Source organism: Lithobates pipiens, unplaced genomic scaffold, assembly GCF_037356315.1.
Source record: "Lithobates pipiens isolate NorthernLeopardFrog02 unplaced genomic scaffold, aLitPip1_a1.2 Scaffold_19, whole genome shotgun sequence".
In the NCBI taxonomy this organism is placed as follows: Eukaryota; Metazoa; Chordata; class Amphibia; order Anura; family Ranidae; genus Lithobates; species Lithobates pipiens.
Window position 1 is genome coordinate 80,222,463 of NW_027507764.1, and position 20,592 is coordinate 80,243,054.

Here is a 20,592-nt window from a genome sequence, read left to right on the forward strand (position 1 = left end):
CTTCTATGGGCTGCCTACACGCAGCTCCAAGATGGATGCACACATATCTCCCAGTGGCTCTGCGCAGAAAGCAGCTCTAATCTGCCTTCTGAAGAGGCACTCTCACTTAATTTCTATTCAGTGTTCTGTCCCCTAGGGGAACACCTGTTGATAACCATAACATGTCTAAGCTTAAAGAACTTGCTCAAGACAAGCAGCAGCAAGTGGAATGCAGGGGGACGGGTGGCTGACAGTTCTCCTTCCTTCTGCTTTCCTCTTGCCGGCATGCATCTCGGGCAGGGCCGGTGCTACCACTAGACAAACTAGGCAGCCGCCTAGGGTGCCTGGCCACTGCTGTTCCTACTTACTTCTCTCTGCAGCAAGCAACTAAGTTTCAGAATCAGCAGGCAGCCGCCGCTCCATTCGCTCATAGTGTCATCCGTCTCCCGAATGAATGAAAGCAAGTAAACATTATTTGATGGGCGCTGGTGAGGCTGCATTTGATGGGCGCTGGTGAGGCTGCAATTGATGGGCGCTTTATTAAAAAGGAAGGATATACATGAGCAGGGCAAAGGGGTTTTTGTCAGGGGTGGAGCCAGGGGGGCGGCAAAATTAGGTTTTGCCTAGGGTGTCACAAATCCTTGCACCAGCCCTGATCTCGGGAAAGTGCCTGATATAAGTGCCAGTTATAACAGTCATTTCCTTGCTAGCTACGTTATCAGACATCTTGTCTGACCACGTAGCTGGTCTAACAAAGCAAAAAGTAGTGAGAGTTCTTGTTTAAAAAGAGTATCTAAACCCCCCAAAAAAGTTTATTTTATATAGATTTTAGCTTAACTTGGAAGTGGTGGCTACTACTCCCATCAATCCTCCTTGTAACGGAGCTGAATAAAGGCAGATATGTTTGAGGTTCAAACAGACTTGGGGGGCACACCCTAAAAATGAATTAACATTCAAGATGGTGCTGCTATAGTGCTATTAGTGTCCACGTGTGGTATAGGAGGAGTCCTTATAGTTCTCCCACAAAGAGGAGCCACCAAATTTAAGAACTGGTAAATTGTAATACATTTAAATTTTAGTTTTGGCGGTTTGATGAGCTTTATGTTTACACTCTAGAAGAGATGGTGTCAGATGTAGCAGAGGAAATCTAGGAGGATTTCATAAGACATAATATAAATATACTGAAGCCACTGAAACAGTTACTTCATGTACTTACGGCTGTCAGCATGCCCACCATTAATGTACTCTAGGCTCAAAATGGACTCCCAGGCCTATTTATTGAGAACCTGTAACCACAATGAGAAGAGGAATACCACCATACTTACTCCGTGTTTAACAGTTTTTGCTGCATGGGCCGCCTTCTTTTTTGCATCATAGTGAGTTAATATGTCAATAATGGCCATGAAATAGACTTCCTTCCTTGGTGCATCTGATCAGGAACAGAAAATAGAAGATGAATGATTTACGTTGTGTATTTATCAAACACAAATATATTATTTATAGGGAACATCCTCCACATTCTTCTTGTTCCAGAGGAGTTTACACTCTAATGTCCCTGCTATACATACACAAAAACCTATAGTACATGCGCACTCTTGCCAATTTGCTAGGTACAGGCCAAGTTTACCTTAAAAAAAAAATGTACATATTGTATTTTTCCAGGAAAAAAATGTGCATTTATTTCATTTTACAGGAGCCTGCAAAGTATTGCACCCATGATCAATGGATTGCAAGTGCGATGTCAGGTTCCTGCAAACTTTGCAGAGCTGGAGGAAGCATCAATGGACTACCAGTGTGCTGCGCATGTGCAGGAGCTAGTCACACAGAATCGGCTCAGCTGCTGTAAGTTGAGCTGCACATACACAGCTCAGTTTACAGTCCAGGGATCACCGTAAGCAGGCAGGTATGTTTTATTGTAGAGGAGGCATTGCAGATCGCTTCTGCAATAAAACGCCTGCCTGTTCACAGTGTATGAGAGGAACTTTAGCAATGCAAGCATCTGACTAAATGGATACAAACTGAGTGGATTGTTTAGGTAGGCCATGTTATGTAGCTTTGGTAACGTAGATTGTACAGCTTTGGATTTGGTAACAACTAAGTAGTGCAATAACCTACCTATACAATTCAATTTATATCCATACAGAAGGCCCTTACACTACATAGCTGTTGGCAGATCGAAAGGTGATTTTGCAGATTGGAACATCTGTGGCTAGCTTAAAGGATAAGATCAACTTTAAAAAAAAATAATAAATGCACATTTTTTGCAGATAAAATGTATTTTTTTTTTTCTAATTAGCCTGCAGAGCATTGTACCCATGATCAGCAGACGTCTAGCTGTCTGCCCAGCCTTTGCACGCAGTTACCTGAGATCAGGAAGATCAATGGACTATGAAGATTGCTCACGAGCGCCATCTCAGCTCATTGAAAACTAGAAGCCATCAGCCGCAATGGCTGATGGTACTTTTAGGCATTAATTTACAGAAAACTGACTGAATGGCAGGGTCTTGTGGGCGGAGTGAACTAATCCTTTAAGTCTAACCATCATGTTACCTTTGATAACCTACACAAAGAGAAAAGCTGCCTCATGTTTGTGGAAAAATAAATGCAAAATTCATAGAATGTATAGTAATGTACTAAAAACGATGCAAATAATCATTGCAGCGCAACCATTCATACTTAATACAAATCAACAATGTAATAACTCAAATAAGTGCAATGTGAAACAGTGTCACAAAAAGTCCCAATTGAAGATTTTCTCCACCGCTGTGGTAACTCAATGTAATCGTTACAAATGATGTAATCCAATGTGTTCAATGACCACCACCTTTAGACAGATTGCCTGCTCACCACCAGACTCATGACCCCATTACAGAGTCACAATCATCTGATAAAGTATCTCTCGGGATGATGCCAGAACATTGCTGCAAGAAACATCCCTGAGCCATGCTATTCCACTTCTGGAGTCTCAACCAACCAATTGTAACCATAGGATAAAAATGAAAAACCATAGTGCTCTCTGCTTCAAATGATTTAAAGACAAAGGGATTAAAAACACTCACACAGATATGTGAATACCATGCATATAATCAGCTCACCACGCTCATACAGAAGCAAAGAAGTCCTAGATAATGGCTCCCCCCACCTGTATGCATTACACCCTCCTGGTTGGGCTCCAGCTAGATCACAGGTGCTCACATCTTTGGAAGGTTAAGTGATTATCTATATAAGCACCTAACAACTGATGGGCTCCCCACCTGCTGAAGAAGCCCAACCAAGAGAGCATAATACGTACAAGGTGGGAGAAACTGTTATCCAGGACTGCTTGTGTAGGAGCATGGTGAGCTGATTATATGCATGTTATTTACATATCTATGTGGTTTTTAATCCCTTTGTTTAGTTTCTAAATAAATAATTTGTAGCAAAGAGCACTATAGCATTTTTTGTTTATTCTATGGACACAATTGGTTGATTGAGACTCCAGAAGTGGTAGAGCGTGGCTCAGGCCGCGTACACACGGGAGGATTGTCTGCCCAACTTAGTCCGCTGAACCGTGTTTCAGCGGACAGTCCGCTCGTGTGTGGGCTTCAGCGGACTTTTTCAGCGGACAGTCTGACGGACTAAGTCTTTCGGAATTTCCGTAATTTTGTCCGTCCAAACTTGGTTTCAGCGGACAGTCCGCTCGTGTGTAGGCAAGTTGGACGGACTAAGTATGGCGCATGCTCAGAAAGGATTTACATGGCCGAAGGTTGCATTGCAGTGTATTGGACGTCGTATTTCTAGTCCCGTCGTACGTGCTGTACACGTCATCGCGCAAGCTTTCAGCGGACGGTCTGTTCATCGTGTGTGGTCGAGTCCGTTCATTCAAAAGTTGAACGGACTGTCTGTCGGATTGTCTGACGAACTTAGTTGGGCAGACAATCCGCCCGTGTGTACGCGGCCTTAGGGACGGTTCTTGCAGGAGTGTTCCAGAATCATCCAGAGAGATACCTTCTCAGGGAATTGTGACTCTGTAATGGTGTCATAGTCTGGAGGTGAGCAGGCAAGGTGGTGGTCACTAAACATATTGGATAACATAATTTTGAATGATTACATTGAATTACCACAGCGGTAGAGCAAATAATCACAACTGGGACTTTTTGTGACACGGTTTCACATTGCACTTATTTGAGTTATTACATAGTTGATTTGATTTCTATCACATATGAATGGTTGTGCTGCACTGATTATTTGCATTGTTTTTGGTTTGTAGAGTCACTGGTGGACTGATAGGTGTTGGAGGCAATCACAGAGGACCTCTAATGTTAATTTTGCATTTAGGTTATATTTGCGCAGATTATACATTTATTTTATAGTAACGTACTGTCATGGCTTTTAATTCCATATACATCAATAGTTGGGTCGAACTCCCCAGGAGGAAGAGGCTTTGCACTGTTCAGCGTGTTCCCGGGGCTGTCCGGAGGAGTGCCTACAGGGTGCATCCCATCACTTTCACCCTCTTCTTCTCCCTCATTGTCCTCGCTCTCCACATCCTCCTGCTCGGCCCTCTCCACATCGTGGATTCCCACCAGCAGGCTGTAATCCATAAGCTTCAACTGAGCCAAAAACTAGAGGGAAGAAATTATATTTTATTAACGAACAATAAAAAAAAAAAAAAAAACAGCTCTGTGATGGAATGCGACATCTCATATCAATGGTTTTACGTAAACGGTACAGCAGCCCATATCAGGAATATGAAGTGCTATGAAGTGCTGGGGTAACAAACGCTTTAAATGCCGCTGGCCATTGTTTAACCCAGAAGCAGAGAGGTGCTGCAATGCTGGATTAGGGAGTCTGTGGGGGACAGCATCAGAAATAGGGAGAGTATATAACTGGATCTATTGAATCGCCGCAGCCATTTTACTTACACGAGTCTGCCCCATCTGGTTTCTTTGCAAGCAGTACATTTAATATTTCTTTGGCATCTGCTGTCCTGAGTCAATTTAAACACTTATAAACACTATTGCGTCCTGATGAAGGGGGGAGCATGTGCTGCACCCAAAACAAGTTGGCTGTTTTTGAATCATTAAACCTGTTTTGGATTAATTTATGGATTTAATCTGGTATTCTGGCAAGATTTAAGATCTAAATGGTGCTCCTGGGTACCCATTGGAGGGTACCCCTGGTTGAAAGTGAGCTGCCCAACTACACCCACTCTGTTTATTAATAATTATGGAAAATCCGGTGCTTCTCAGATGTAGCTCTATTTTCTTGTTGGGAAGGGATAGGGAATCCAGATTGCGTTAAAATGCTCAAGCTAGAATTAGGCTTTAAATATTTTAATTGTAGGGGTGGTGGGTGGCTCTATATTTTATATGGTTAAAACCTTGAAAAGCAGGGAGGGCCTGCGCACTCTTGTCACTACAAACCAATCAACAGGTATCTTACCTCAACATCTTTCTTTAGTTTTTCCTGAAACATCTTTTTGTTGTTCTCATCAATGTAGATTTTCTGACCATCGTTTATGAAATCGTTATCTTTGTACGTTGGCAGCTCTTTGGCCTGAAGAAAAGAGAACAAGCACTGAATGGACTTGGCCTCCTGTAGCTGAAGTTACTTCTAAAAGGTCACAAGTATAGAAGGGCTTTTAAAGTGGTTGTAAACCCTTACCCAGTGAAGCGACTGGCTTCAGGTGATACGCAGAGATGAAACAAATCCTCCTACATAAGTTGCACCTGATTATGTGCAGTCCACTACAGCAATGTTTCTCTACTCCAGTATGCAAGTACCCCCCAACAGGTCATGTTTTCAGGATTTCCCTCAGATGAAAATGGCTGTGGTAATTACCAAGGACGAGCTCAGGCGTGTTCTCAGAGCCCACCAGGAAGTCAGCACTGCACAATGCTAATTTACCAGCAGCGAGACATTTCCCGATCTCTGCAGCCGCGTATCGGGACAATGTCTCACTGCTTGTGATTAGCAATGTGCAGTGCCGACTTCCTGGTGGGCTCTGCACGTGCTGTTTACAAACACCTGAGCGCATCCTTAGTAATTACTAAGGCAGTGAAACTGATCAAATCACCTGTGCAAAATAAGCCTGAAAACATGACCTGTTGGGGGTACTTGAGGACTAGAGGTGAGAAACATTGCCCTACAGCCTCCTAAAGCAGTCAGCATTTCTGAGCTTTAGCAGGCAGGGATCTGATGTCACACACTGCAGAGTATAGTGCAGGGAACTGAGTGTAATCTGAGATCTAAGTGGAGGGAATGGACACACCCCCCTCTACAAAGTCTCAGAGGGAAGCATGAACAGCTAAAGCAGCCCATAGATTATGCAACTTTGCAAGGAAAGAAAATCACTAGATTCTCCCCCCCCCCCCCCCATCAACACAGTCAGAGCTGTGGGAGGCATTCCCTAATCAACACTAATTGTGTTCTGCCAGCCGGAGAGGTGGGGTTGCAGGAAGCCCTCCTGGCCAGCAGAACAATGATTACTGATTGAGCCATCGGCAGTAATTACATGTAAAAAAAAAATCCGATAGGCTGGTTGTACCAAAGTTGATGGATCGGATCTCAGCCAGCCCCTACTGAACCGGGTGAGATTCAATCCATCTATGGTCCGCTTAAGGCTGTCAATCACCTGCTATGTGCTGGGGGCCATCCCCCAGGATTCTATGGTGTCAGCATAATCTGTCTGAAGTGACTCATACAGATAGAGAGGAGAGTGCAGGATGGAACCAAATGATTTTGCATACGACATAAGTCAATGGAAAGCAACATGTCGGAGACTCGCAGGGTCCTATCCTTAAGGTGATGCAGTGACTACGTTTATATTTTGATGGAGGTGGGGTCTGGACAGTGTATTAGCCTTTTTCTCACTGCAAGGAAAGTGCATAAACATCTCTGTTTCAAAGACATTCTCCCGCCTTCCACTCAAGAACTTCTAAGGTAAATGCATAATGCGTTGCCCAAACCCGCACCAAAAACCAACTGTGCTGATACTGGTGGTCAGGAGAGGTGTTGACACAGCAGTCTCCTCAGTTTGGCATCTTTGGCAGCACACTCCCTAACATCCATTTGTCTTGGTATAAATTTCAGAGAAGGACTCAGACTTTACACAGCCTTTGTTTCTTAGAAATTAACTGAGGACTGAAAATCACCTTCCAACGCTTCCACTTCAATCCTATGAGCACAAGAGCAATAGGGAATATCGCATTTACTGAGCCACCAAAAATGTGTTGTCACACGTGCCAGGCTGTTTATTTACACATTGCCATAGAGGCAACATAAGCTACCTGCTGCCTTTTTTGCCATTTTTTTCCGACTGGATTAAACTTCGCATGAGGAAGATGTTACAGGGCATCATCTGCCCTTACTGAAGATGGCTATGGGGGGTAATGCTGAGGGGTGTCTAGAAATGTGATTTCTTTATCATTTAAAGCATCCACACAGATTGGGGAATTTACTTTGAATAGAAAAATGATTAAAATTGTGTTTTTGGCAGTTTAGTTCCGCTTTAAGAATGATGGCCATTATCTCTCAAGATTTGTAGTTTTCATCGGTCACTGATCCAAAACAAGGATACAATGCAGGTCACAAAAGAGTGAACTTCTAATCGGAGTACTTGTTCCAGATGAGTGCCTCAGAAAAACTGGATCAAAAACAGCCAGGCAAACAGCATTTTTAAATGGAGAGCTCAGCAATGGCAGCCTACATGTTCTTTAAGTACAAATTTCCTCCAAAACAATATCCAGCTTTACAATTTTGTTCTTCTGTTTAACAAGGTTATGTGACTATAAAATGCATCTATCTTCCGGATTGCAAACGTCCATTTCAAGTGATGACGGGAAGGAAAACGGTGGAAAAATAGGATGAAATGAAAGGATCGGGGATACCATAAAGTGCGTTTTAGTGAGATGTTCCATCTGACAGGAATGTGGCTTGTCTGTAATCATCTTTTTTTTCCTCCCTTCTATTCCCAACTGAGCAGCTGACTTCTTAGGTCCTGGCAGCCTGCCCAGACTGTCAGTGCTAAAAAGAACTAAGCTGGACTAGAACCACTAATTTTATACCATATTGGTGCTGCCGCGCCTCTATGAAAAAAGAGTGGCCACCAGAGAGCTTTCTCTCTCACATGGAGGGGAAGAGTAATCGGTCTGAGCTCCGGCTCCTGACTGATGTCCTATCAATGAACAATGAATCTTCTGGGGGATGGAGAACGTCAAAACAGATGCAAGAATGTGACAATTGATGGAGGTCAGTGAAGATGAAGAGAACGGCTGCAGTAGGACATGGCCTGACACACTGCTAGGCTTATTGAGCCACACAAAGCCTTGCGATGTCTGACAGAGCTGGGCTTCAGAAAGCATGCAGATTCTGCCGCCTTTCAGGCTGCATTCACACCTTAGCATTTCAAAGTCACACGTTTTTGCCGCAATTTTGTTCAGGTCACCAATGTAAAAAGGTAGAAAAATGCCTGTGATCTGCCCCAAAGAAGTTCGTGTTTTTTGAGCTTAGGGTGTTTTTCAGGCGCTTTGCTTCAGATGACAAAACGCTCAGATGTGAACAGGTGTCATTGAAATGAATGAGATTTTGCTTGTTGGGCGTTTTTCAGGAGTTTTACAAGCATTTTACGAGCTGAAAATGCTCAGGTGTGAATTCAGCCTCATAGTTCTATAGCAGAAATAAACATATAGAGAAAAAGTTGAGGGACTGCCATTGTTCTTAAGATGCTTTACAGGGCACGTCAGTAATGCACTTAGCAACTGCTAAAAAATTAGAACTTTATAAGCAGACAGATTATAGTGTGGTGGGCTAAAAGGAATAAACCTCTAGTAAACCAGGGTGAAGCACAGTAGAGGCTTCCTCAAACAAAAGGTAACTAATACAGGCCTTGCGGTAAAAATTTGATCAAAATGTTACCAGCAACTTTGATTATTTACAAGTTAAAGAGGAAGTAAACTCTCCCACTCTGATGCTTCTTTTCATTTAGTCCATTATAATAAGTAATTATCAGACTATAGCCACTGGAATCCAGCCCAAATCGCATATTACTTACTGTTTAAAGAAACTTAAAAAAAAAACTTGTTTCCAGGGGTAAGGCAGCGCCATCTTAAGTATTGTTATTGAGTCCACAGTGGAGTGTATTTCCGCCCTTACATTGAGCACTTCCTGTACTGTTTACCAAGCCTCCTTCTCAATCCAACGTTTCTATGGCAACCCTGCTTCCCTGTTCATAGCTGACTTGTTTTATTTAATATTATTTACTTGTGCCTATGTCTAATGTTTCCCTTTGTTCGTCTTATCAGCCAGTAATGGCCAAGTTTACACTGCATGTCATGTCACATGGTGTGTAGGAGGAAGCTCTGAATGATTCTGAAGTCTCCTGGGAGTTCAGTGTTGTGCAGTAGGAAGTCCTGATAACAGATAGATAAGCACATAGAGAGTGTGCCTTAAATCAGGGGAGATCTGGGCATGCTCAGTGACTTCATTCTAAAGAACAAAAAGGATTACAACAATACTAAGCAAGTAAGGACATATCTACAACCAGTGTTCATTAAGGTTTTTTATGCTGATTCACAAGGGACAACCACTTTAAAGGAGCAGATTCAACAATCGGTTTAGAAGGATGGAAAATGTTTTTTTGAATCTGATGGGATATAATGAATTTCTAATCTTTGAATTTGCGACTGGCCAAGAACAATCATAACTAGTCTTAATAGTTAATACAGAAGCAGACCCTCCCTTCTACGAAAATCAAGAGCTTGACATGGTACCCCAATGAAAAGTCATTCGCTATTAATCAGGTCCATGAAAGCACCATCAAATGATTAGACGAGCAATTTTTATATTTTCTCGTTTGAATGAAAATTCTGCAGGTTTAAGGTCAGCTTAAAGTGGACCTTCATCCTAAACTAATTCTCATATTGCCCGGGCCTCTTCCTCTCTCCCTCTTCTCCTCCCTTTTTTTTTTTTTAGCTAAGATTTAGGCTGACTTTACACTGATCACTTTTTTTTAATGCAAAACGGAAGAAAAACTGGAAGAAAAACGCATGACCATTGAATCCTATGAAGCTCTTCACACTGACCAGTTGCGGAGCTGTTGCGTTTTTCAAAGTCCTGCAAGCTGCATTTTTGGTGTGGTAAAAAAAAAAAAAAAAAAAAAAAAGAACCAAAAAATGCACCTCACCATTGAAATGAAGAACGTGCCAAAAACACAACCGCGGTTACGGTTTTGGCCAGTTTGAGTCACAGGTGCAAAACATGTCAAAAACGCTGCAAACAAGCATATGCATTTTACTGCATTTTTTGCAACAGAGCAGTGTGAAAGTAGCTTTATTTGTACTGCAAAGCAGCACTTCTGTATTCTTTGCCTAGGTGAAAATGACAATTGTGCCCTCCCCATCTGGATTCTGCACATGTGCCACAGGGTTTCGGGTGCCAACTGAGCCCCATGGCAAATCTATGCACATACCGATTTTCCAGCATATCTGCACATGTGCATACCCCCCCCCCTCCTGCGCATGCATAAAGATGGCCATTATGGAAACTCCAATACTTTACTGTCTATGGGGGCACCGGTGCTATACAAAAAGAGCAATGAAGTTCCTCTCATTTCCATAACAAATTCCCCAAATATGAAGTTTATTCCTAATTTCATGGCTTGCCAAGGAAAATAGGGCGAGCATCCAAAACGTGAGAAAGGTAAGGCTGCTCAACTCTTGCAGAGAACCTCAAATTGTCTGTAGTGACACTAAAGCCTTGTACACACAATGAGAATATCTGAGAAATGATCGTTAATTTTTTTTTTTGCATCCTAGGAAAATTTTCGTACGACAGAATACAATTTCAGAAGTGATGTAATGTGTTGTATTGTATTGCATTCTTTTGTTTCTGAGCATGCGTGGTCTTGGTAAGTGTGGCCCTTTGCTTGCTTTTATTTAGGCCCTTGGGGCACCATTTCATCCACTAATACCAACAATAGAGCATAATCCCTCCCCCACTGATGCCAATGAAGAGACACAATTTCTCCCAATGACACCAACGATGGGGCACAATTCCTCCCACTGAAACAAATCATGGGGCATTATTTTTTTCCCACTGACGTCTAGACCTGTTCTACTGCCAATGGTCTTAGTCTGGCCCCCCTGGAGCCTGATGGACAGTAAACTGATCAATGGTCTTGGTCTTCCAATTTCTTGCAGACAAACAGTGTACTGATTAAATGAAATTTGTTCATTCTGGTATTGTACCAGAAAAACATTCTCGTTTGTCCCTTCAAATAATTTTGCATGAACAGTCGAGAACGGCTCTCAAAAGCTGTGTATTAATGATCATATATCGCGATTGCTTCGAAAATTTTATTTTTAGTCTAATTTTCTGATAGTCTGTGCTGGCATAACCATACAGTCGGGGGGGGGGGGGAAGAGTATTTGATCCCCTGCTGATTTTGTACATTTGCCCACTGACAAAAATGATCAGTCTAGAATTTTAATGGTAGGTTTATTTTAAGACAGAAGAACAACAACAAAAGTATCCAGAAAACCACATTTCAAAAAAGTTATAAATTGATTTGCAGTTTAATGAGTGAAATAAGTATTTGATCCCCTATAAAATCAGCAAGATCTCTATCTCCCAGGTGTCTTCTATACAGGTAACAATGAGATTAGGAGCACTCTTAAAGGGAGTGCTCCTAATCTCAGCTTGTTACCTGTATAAAAGACACATGTCCACAGAAGCAATCAGATTCCAATCTCTTCACCATGGCCAAGAACAAGGAGCTGTCCAAAGGATGTCAGATTGTAGACCTACACATGTCTGGAATGGGCTACAAGACCATCATTAAGCAGCTTGGCGAGAGGGTGACAACAGTTGGTGCGATTATTCCTAAATGGAATGAACACAAAATAACCGTCAATCTCCCTCAGTCTGGGTCTCCATGATCCCAAGGACACCATCCTCCCCGTCAAACATGGAAGGTGGAAGACATTATGCTTTGGGTGTGTTTTTCTGCCAAGGGGACATGGATGTGGCCAAGGCAACAAAGGAGTGGCTCAAGAAAAAGCACATCAAGGTCCTGGAATGCCCTAGCCAGTCTCCAGACCTTAATCTCCTAGAAAATATATGGCAGGAGCTGAAGGTTTGAGTTACCAAATGTCAGCCTCGAAACCTTAATGACATGGAGAGGATCGGCAAAGAGAAGTGTGCAAATCTGGTGGCCAAATACAAGAAATGTCTGACCTCTGCGATTGCCAACAAGGGTTTTGGGTCATGTTTTGCAAAGGGGTCAAATACTTATTTCACTTATTAAATGCAAATCCATTTATAACTTTTTTGAAATGCGTTTTTATGGATATTTTTGTTGCTATTCTGTCTCTTGCTGTTATAATAAACCGACCATTAAACATATAGACTGATCATTTATTTTTCAGTGGGCAAACGTACAAAATCAGCAGGGGATCAAATACTTGTTGCCCTCACTGTAGGGCCTTCATCAGTACCCAGGCAGAGCCCTTCAGCACATCTAAAGCTGCCAATAATGGTGACTATATGTGTAACAATCACATTGAGTGATACATTATAGATTACCATGTTACAGAATGAGCAAAAAGTCGTTATTTCGAAACACTGCAACTGACCTTACCCTATTGATTATACTGCAATTTTACTGAAGTATGCAGCAATAAAATGCACTATTTTTTAGATCAATATTTAGCTTAAAAGGCTAGTTAAACTGATGATCGATTGGCCTTAATGTGAACCTGCGTTGCACTTTCACAAGGTTGATTTATTTGGATACCTGATCAGAATTGATCACTTATGCATGCTATCAGACTTTAAATGATCAGTTTAAACCTGTCTAACGTGTTTGGTGATCAAATCTATGAGCAATCTGTAACATTCTTGTTCTGAGCTATTTTTTATTTTACATTAGAAGGTCATACTAGCATTCATGCAGGATTTTTTTTCCAGTAAAAAGAATTTTTATTATCCAGCCACCCATGAAACGCTGGTTTTGGGTGGACATAGCCCTTCCACGGTTGTAATATATTAAAGAGAGAATACATACATAATTTATTTTATATATATATATATATATATATAACACATACACACACACGCGCACATGCAGTGGCATGTGAAGCTCTGGTGAACTCCATGCCCAAGAGGGTTAAGGCAGTGCTGGAATATAATGGTGGCCACACAAAACCTTAACACTTTGCACCCAATTTGGAAATTTTCACTTAGGGGTGTACTTACTTTTGTTGCCAGCGGTTTAGACATTAATGACTGTGTGTTGAGTTATTTTGAGGGGGACAGCAAATTTACACTTTGCTACAATGTAAAGTAGTGAGTGTACAGCTTATATTAAAGTGTCATTTCTTCAGTGTTGTCACATGAAAAGATATAATAAAAGATTTACAAAAATGTGAGGGGTGTACTGACTTTTGTGAGATACTGTATATACCTATGCACTGTCATGGCCAAAGACTGAAATAAATGATTTACCTTTTCTTTGTCACTTGCTTCTCTTGCCACAGTGGAGCCCTAAGAAAAAAAAAAAAAAAAAAAGAATAATAAAATGTATACAACAAATACATGACGAGTGAATCATTTATATTAAACAAGTCCAAACAACTCATATTGTTGGACTTTACTGGTACCAAAAAGGGAAAGACACAAAGAAAAAAAAAAAAAAAAAAGATATATATTTTTTTTTTACAAATATTAAAACGTGTTAAAACCCTAAGGGAACAATCCCAATCAGGCGATGTAGGCTATTATCTACTTTCAATTACATAGTTATCTTTGCTGAAATGTCCAAGAGGTTTCACATCTATGAGCTTCTTCAGGACCTTCTTATATCTTGGCATCAACCTCTTGGACATTTCAGCAAAGATATATTATATATATTTGTAATAAAATATACAGTGAATATGAAAAGTCTACACACTCATGTTAAAATGTCAGGTTTCTGTGTTTTTCTTAAATCACAGAAATCTGACATTTTAACAGGGGTGTGTAGACTTTTCATATCCACTGTATATTTTATTACAAATATTAAAAAGTGTTAAAACCCTAAGACAAAAGTTCAGAAATTATTTTCTGTGTCTCATGAAATTTCAGAATTTTCCACCTTTAATGTGACCTATAAACTGTACAACTCAGTTGGATAAACTGAAATCTTTTAGGTGGAGGCATGAAAAAAGTAAAATAATCTGGTCGCATGAGCATGGCACGCGGGAGCATGCCCACGGGTCGGGCGGACTCGAAGTCCACCTGCGAACCCGCGATTGCCTAGTACAGAGGCAGAATGGGGATCTGCCTTTGTAAACAAAGCGGATTCCCATTCTGACAGATGACATGTCAGATCTACTGTTTCCAGTCATCGGGAACAGCGATTTCTGTCATGTCCCAGACACCCCATCCCCCCTACAGTTAGAACACACCTAGAGGGAACACAGTTAACCCCTTGATCGCTCCATAGTGTTAAACCCTTCCCAGCCAGTATCATTTTTACATTGATCAGTGCATTTTTATAGCACTGATCAAATGTAATATTGTCACTGGTCCGCAAAATCATATATAAAAAAACAAAAAAAAACAAAGTCCCTAAATCTATCCCATAGTTTGTAGATGCAATAACTTTCACAAACCAATCAATATACACCTATTACGATTGTTTTTTTTACCAAAAATATGTAGAATAGTTATCGGCCTAAACTGACGAATACACACATATACATTGTGTGTATATATATATATATATATATATATATATATATATATATATATATATATATACACATATACATATACATACATATACATACACACACATATATAGATGTATATATATACACACACATACACACACATACATACACACACACACGTATTATAGCAAAAAGTTAAAAATATATTTTTTCAAAAATTGTCACTCTGTTTGCTTTTAGCACAAAAAATAAAAACTGCACAGGTGATCAAATACCACCAAAAGAAAGCTCTATTTGTGGGGAAAAAACAACATCAAATTTGTTTGGGTACAGTGTCGCATGACCGTGCAATTGTCAGTTAAAGCAACGCAGTGGAGCATCGCAAAAAATGGCCTGGTCATTAAGGGGGCAAATCCTTCCGGTCTTTACGTGGTTAAACTAATAATTTGTTGAAGCACCTTTTGATTTTATTTCAGCACTCAGTCTTTTTGGGTACAGGTCTATCAGCATGGCACCTGTTGACCTGGCAATATTTGCCCACTCTTTGCAAAAAACACTCTGAATCTGTTAGATTGCGAGGGCATCTCCTGTGCATAGTCCTCTTTAGATCCCCCCACAGATTTTCAATGGGATTCAGGTCTGGGCTCTGGCTGAGCCATTCCCAAACTTTAATCTTCTTCTGGTGAAGCCATTTCTTTGTTGATTTGGGTGTATGCTTTGGGTCATTGTCATGCTGAAACATGAAGTTGCTCTTAATGTTCAGTTTTCTAGCAAGAGGCCTGAAGATTTTGTGCCAATATTGACTGGTATTTGGAACTGTTCATAATTCCCTCCCTCTACCTTGACTAAGGCCCCTGTTCCAGTTGAAGAAAAACAGCCCCAAAGCATGATGCTGCCACCACCATGTTTCACTGTGGGTATGGTGTTCTTTTGGTGATGTGCAGTGATGTTTTTGCACCAAACATATCTTTTGGAATTCTGGCCAAAAAGTTCAACCTTGGTTTCATCAGACCAGAACAAATTTTTCCACATGCTTTTGGGAGACTTCAGATGTGTTTTTGCAAAATTTAGCCGGGCTTGGATGTTTTTGTTGGTAAGAAAAGGCTTCCGTCTTGCCACTCTACCCCCCCCCCCCCATAGCCCAGACATTTGAAGAATACGGGAGATTGTTGTCACATGTACCACACAGCCAATACGTGCCAGACATTCCTGCAGCTCCTTTAATGTTGCTGTAGGCCTATTGGCAGTCTCCCTGACCAGTTTTCTTCTCGTATTTTCATAAATTTTGGAGGGACGTCCTCTTCTTATTAACGTCAATGTTGTGCCATATTTTCTCCACTTAATCATGACTGTCTTCACTGTGGTCCATGGTATATCTAATGCCTTGGAAATTCTTTTGTACCCTTCGCATCGCCCCAGTGTGAAAGCACTTGGGCTTTCAAACTGGGGAGGCATGAGAGGCGCTTTTTTGCCAAAATGCCTGAAAAGCACTTCAGTGTGAAAGGGGTCTAAATGCGGCTTTGAAATCATGCAACTTCACTTGAAATCGCACAATTTCAATGCCGCATGTCAGTACTTCAGGTGCGACTTGGCCAGCGTGCGTGATTTTATGCAAAGATGTATATGCAAGTTGTACCTGAAATCACTAAAAATCATGCTGGGACTTCTTTGCAAATCGTTGCGGCACCACAAAGTCGGCGTTGCACCAATTTCAACAGTTCTATTGCTGACAATAGGCTGCAACTTGTCATGCGATTTAGACTTGATTTACAAGTCTCTCGGTTTTGGTTTCTTGTGGAAAATGAGAGGCAGATCTGCTGCAGATTGGAGAAGTAAAGCTTGGTCTGCTTGTGTATGCACAGCTTTACATTGTAATGCGACTTTAGAAAATTACTTTTCAAGGAAGTTCCTAAAAGTTCAACCGAGTTCATTTTATTGATTGCAAGATTATGCCAATTCCTGTAATTTTATAGAATTCAGTCCCAGACTGGAAATGGGGCAAATCAATATAATTCCAGGCTTGATGGCACAGCGAGTTCTGGCTGAGGAGAAAACACTTGAATTTTCCTCTATTATGGAACACATCAGTCACCAATCACTTATACATTTGATTTGCAGACAGCAACTAAATATGTACCGGGACAACAAATGGTCGTAAAATACATGAAAAATGCAAAAAAAAAAAAAATTTGAGGTAAGGCAGAAATGTGCTCTGTCCTTTAAAGTGGCCCTGCCTTTTACAGGATGTATAGCATCTTCAAAAGTGTCCAATAGGGTTGCACCAATAGCGTTTCAAGACAGAGTACAAGTACGATACTTTCTTTCAGGTACTCGCCGATACCGATAAACAATACTTTTTTTAATGTCATGTGACAGTGGCACCAATATGCAGCACTGGTAAGGTGTAAATTTCACAATGCTTTCTATTTTATTTTTTGGGGGGGGGGGGGGCATAAGTGGACAGTCAGTGTCAGTATTTCTCAATTTTATTTATTTTACTTATATTTATTACATCTCTCCTTTGAGACATGGAAAGGGACTGAGGATAGAGATTACCCTGTCCCTTTCTCAGCAGCCTCAGCTGAACATGAATGGACAGGAGAGACCAAGGCTCCTCTGAGTGATCCTTGACTGTGCATTCAGAAAAGGAAGAAGACGGTAAATTACATATTTACCTGTTCCTTCCTCTGCTCTCTATCCTGAAAGATCTGGGACAAGGGGGGTGGAGGATGACGACAGGGGGGGGGGGAGCTGAGGAGCCCACGGGGGGGGTGTGTGTGTGTGTTAGCCGAGGAGCCCACGGGGGGGGTGTGTGTGTGTTAGCCGAGGAGCCCACGGGGGGGGGGGTGTTAGCCGAGGAGCCCACAGGGAGCAGAGGAGCCTACGATGGGGGGTGGGAGCAGAGGAGCCCAGGAAGGGGTGGGTGGGAGCAGAGGAGCCCAGGAAGGGGTGGGTGGGAGCAGAGGAGCCCAGGAAGGGGTGGGTGGGAGCAGAGGAGCCCAGGAAGGGGTGGGTGGGAGCAGAGGAGCCCACGGAGGGGGACCGGAGCCCATGGTTTATGCACGAGTTCATGTACTCCTGCAAATACTCGGTATTGGCACTGATACTCGTATCGGTGCAACCCTAGTGTCTATATAAAGTTTTTTTCCTCTAAGCAGGCTGTATATTTTTTTAATGATACCTGTTGTTAGCAGCTCTTAATTTTAAAGCATCCAGTCAGAACACCAATTTGTTTGGTTATAAATTTGTTAAAAAACAAAACAAAAAAAAACACATCATCCGTTTTAAAGCTCATCTAAACCCAAAAGAACTCTCACGTTTTATATTGTAACTTACCAGTCATTGCATTAAATACACTAGCTTCGTCTTTCAGATTTTTTTTTATTATGATGATCCTGCCATTAACACACTGGCAGTGGCACCTGTCCTAAGGTCACAATGTTCACTCCTTGTACTGTGTCTAGTTGAGCCCCGGCTGGCTGGCAGCGTATGTGCCAGTCTGTGTATCACAATAAGGACCAACACATCCACATCCACTGCCAGCCAGCAGAGCAGGTGTAAAGATTTTTGTTTACACAGGTAAAGGTGCATTTTGCTGCCCTAGATCAAGCTCTGATCTCGCTATTTTATCTTTTTACATGTTATTTATTTTTATTTTACGCACTTCTTGCCAAGGGAGAAAGATGTAATGCATCTTTCTCTGCATTTAGAGGCGAGGAAAAAAAAAACAAAAAAAAAAAAAAACACACATGGGTGGGCTGCACAATGACGGATCATCACTGTGATAGCCAATCAGAGGCTATCACAGCAGTCAGATGATCAGAAGCACTGGTGTGTACAGGCAGTGGGAAGGGCTTAAAAATTAGAATCCCTAGCAAATGGGCGGGGATTAGGATCCCACCCCATCCTGGTGCATTAAGTCGGTTGCCCAAGGAGTCTTAAGCTGGCGGCAGCCCTGCCAGCCAGCCAGGCACTCCTGGAGGTAAGGAGGGACTCTGCAGGGCACTTTAAGATGTAAGAGGGAATTCTGCTTGGCACTCCTGGATGTAAGGGCTTACTATACTAGGCACATCTGAATGCAAAGGGATACTCTGATGGGCACCCCTGGATGTAAGGAAGGACCCTGCAGGGCACTGGTGAATTCAAGGGGATACTCTACTGGGCACTCCTGGACGTACAGAGGGTTTAATTATTTTAAATGTATGTATTTATAAAACTGTTTTTTTTTTCAGCCTGCGAATATTTGTAAAAATATACAATTTGGCCCACGTACCGTTTGGAGACCCTTGCCCTAGGACATCCAGAACACCTCAGCTCCATACCATAGAGGGAGATGATCTGTTCACAGAAGAGAACTGAGAAAGCTGATAATCTTGTTAGAGTGTTCAGTTCAGTGCACAAGAAGTCACAAGGACACAAATTCTGGCAGGATCAAGAGGCATTTTGCTGTACTTGTAGAAAATGCACTTGAATGTGGTGGCTCCATTTGGTTTCTTTTTTTTTTCAGGATAAGAACTGGTAATCTACAATATAGAATGTTTTGTTGCTGGGTTTAGGTACAGTTTAACTCCATCTAGCGTAAGGCCGCGTACACACGCGCGGACTGTTCGCCCAACCTTGTCCGCTGAACAGTGTTTGGGCGGACAGTCCGCTCGTGTGTGGGGCTTCAGCGGACAGTTTCAGCGGACAGTTGGCCGAACAAGGTCTTACGGAAATTCCGAAAAACTGTCCGCTGAAACAAGGTTTCAGCGGACTGTTCGCTCGTGTGTAGGCTTGTTCGGCCAACTAAGTCTCGCGCATGCTCAGAAAGGATTTCCACGTCGGAAGGTTGCATTGCAGTGTATAGGACGTCGTATTTTTCGTCCCGTCATACGCGCCGTTCACGTCATCGCGCACGGTTTCAGCAAACTGTTCGTCCGTCGTGTGTGGCCATGTCCGTCCATGCTAAGTTTGAGCGGACTGTTCGCTCAAACTGTTGGACGGACAAAGTTGGGCCAACAGTCCGCGCGTGTGTACGCGGCCTAAGAGTCTTTTGGTACCCCCTTGGAGGGCATTCAGAGAATATAAGATCCCCAGTTTAGAAGCCCTTATTAGTTAGAACGATGTAATCACTCCTCCATCTCTCATCCACAACAATATTATATGTACAGATCCTGTGGTGGGTGTTGCAGATTGCTCCCGATCAGCACTTGCAGTACCACTCTGCAGCCAGGCAGCTTAGCAGGAGCCAATACATGAGCAGACATCCCTTTAAACCGGAACACACGTGAATTACGCAAGTTCTGAGGCTAATTTAATGCCGATAAAGCACCAAGTGAGTTTAATTACCACCTTAATCAGCCACAGAACCTGTGTAATTAATATGTGTTCGGGTTTAAAGGGATGAGGTGGTAACCCTAGCAGACACAGAAGCCAGCAAAAGGTAAAGCATTACTATGAAGATGACATTGGCAGAAAAAAATCCTACATGACAACTTCTTCATCCAGCTCAGCTTAACCACTTCCCACCCAAGGCCGTCATATGACGTCCTGGACTTTCAGTGGGAACATCTGACTGATGCCAGCAGCCACAGGCATCATTCAGATATCCTTGTTTTCAGCCGGCGATTCTGTGCACCATAAGAATGATCATAGCGGCAGTTCCACCGCTTGATCGTTCTTACAGGCGACGGGAGGGGACATCCCTCCCCCTCCTGCCGCCATCCGGTGCTTCTCCGGGCTCTCCCGTGCCATCGAGGGCCCGGAGAAAGAATCATACGGCGCCAGATGATCACGATAGAGATTTCCAGTCATCTCTATGACCGTCGGCAGTAAACAAAGCCGCGATCGCGGTTGTCAGCATGGGATCGGTGACATTTTTTTCACAATCTCATGCTTTCCAGCCTGGAGGAGAGTTGTGGGGTCTTATTGACCCCACATC

The 20,592-nt window shown here is 42.3% G+C and overlaps 1 protein-coding gene across 2 annotated transcripts in view; it reads right to left on the reverse strand.

Moving 5' to 3' along the window:
* LOC143996111 (phosphatidylinositol 5-phosphate 4-kinase type-2 alpha) overlaps positions 1-20,592 on the reverse strand; it is a 179,344-nt gene that overhangs the window by 5,084 nt on the left and 153,668 nt on the right. For both annotated transcript variants that reach the window (XM_077490958.1, XM_077490959.1), the window contains exons 6-9: positions 13,465-13,503; positions 5,404-5,517; positions 4,340-4,583; positions 1,305-1,408 (exon numbers count right to left, since the gene is read on the reverse strand). In XM_077490958.1, coding sequence (XP_077347084.1) covers positions 1,305-1,408; positions 4,340-4,583; positions 5,404-5,517; positions 13,465-13,503 — 501 coding nt within the window. The remainder of the gene's footprint in view (positions 1-1,304; positions 1,409-4,339; positions 4,584-5,403; positions 5,518-13,464; positions 13,504-20,592) is intronic.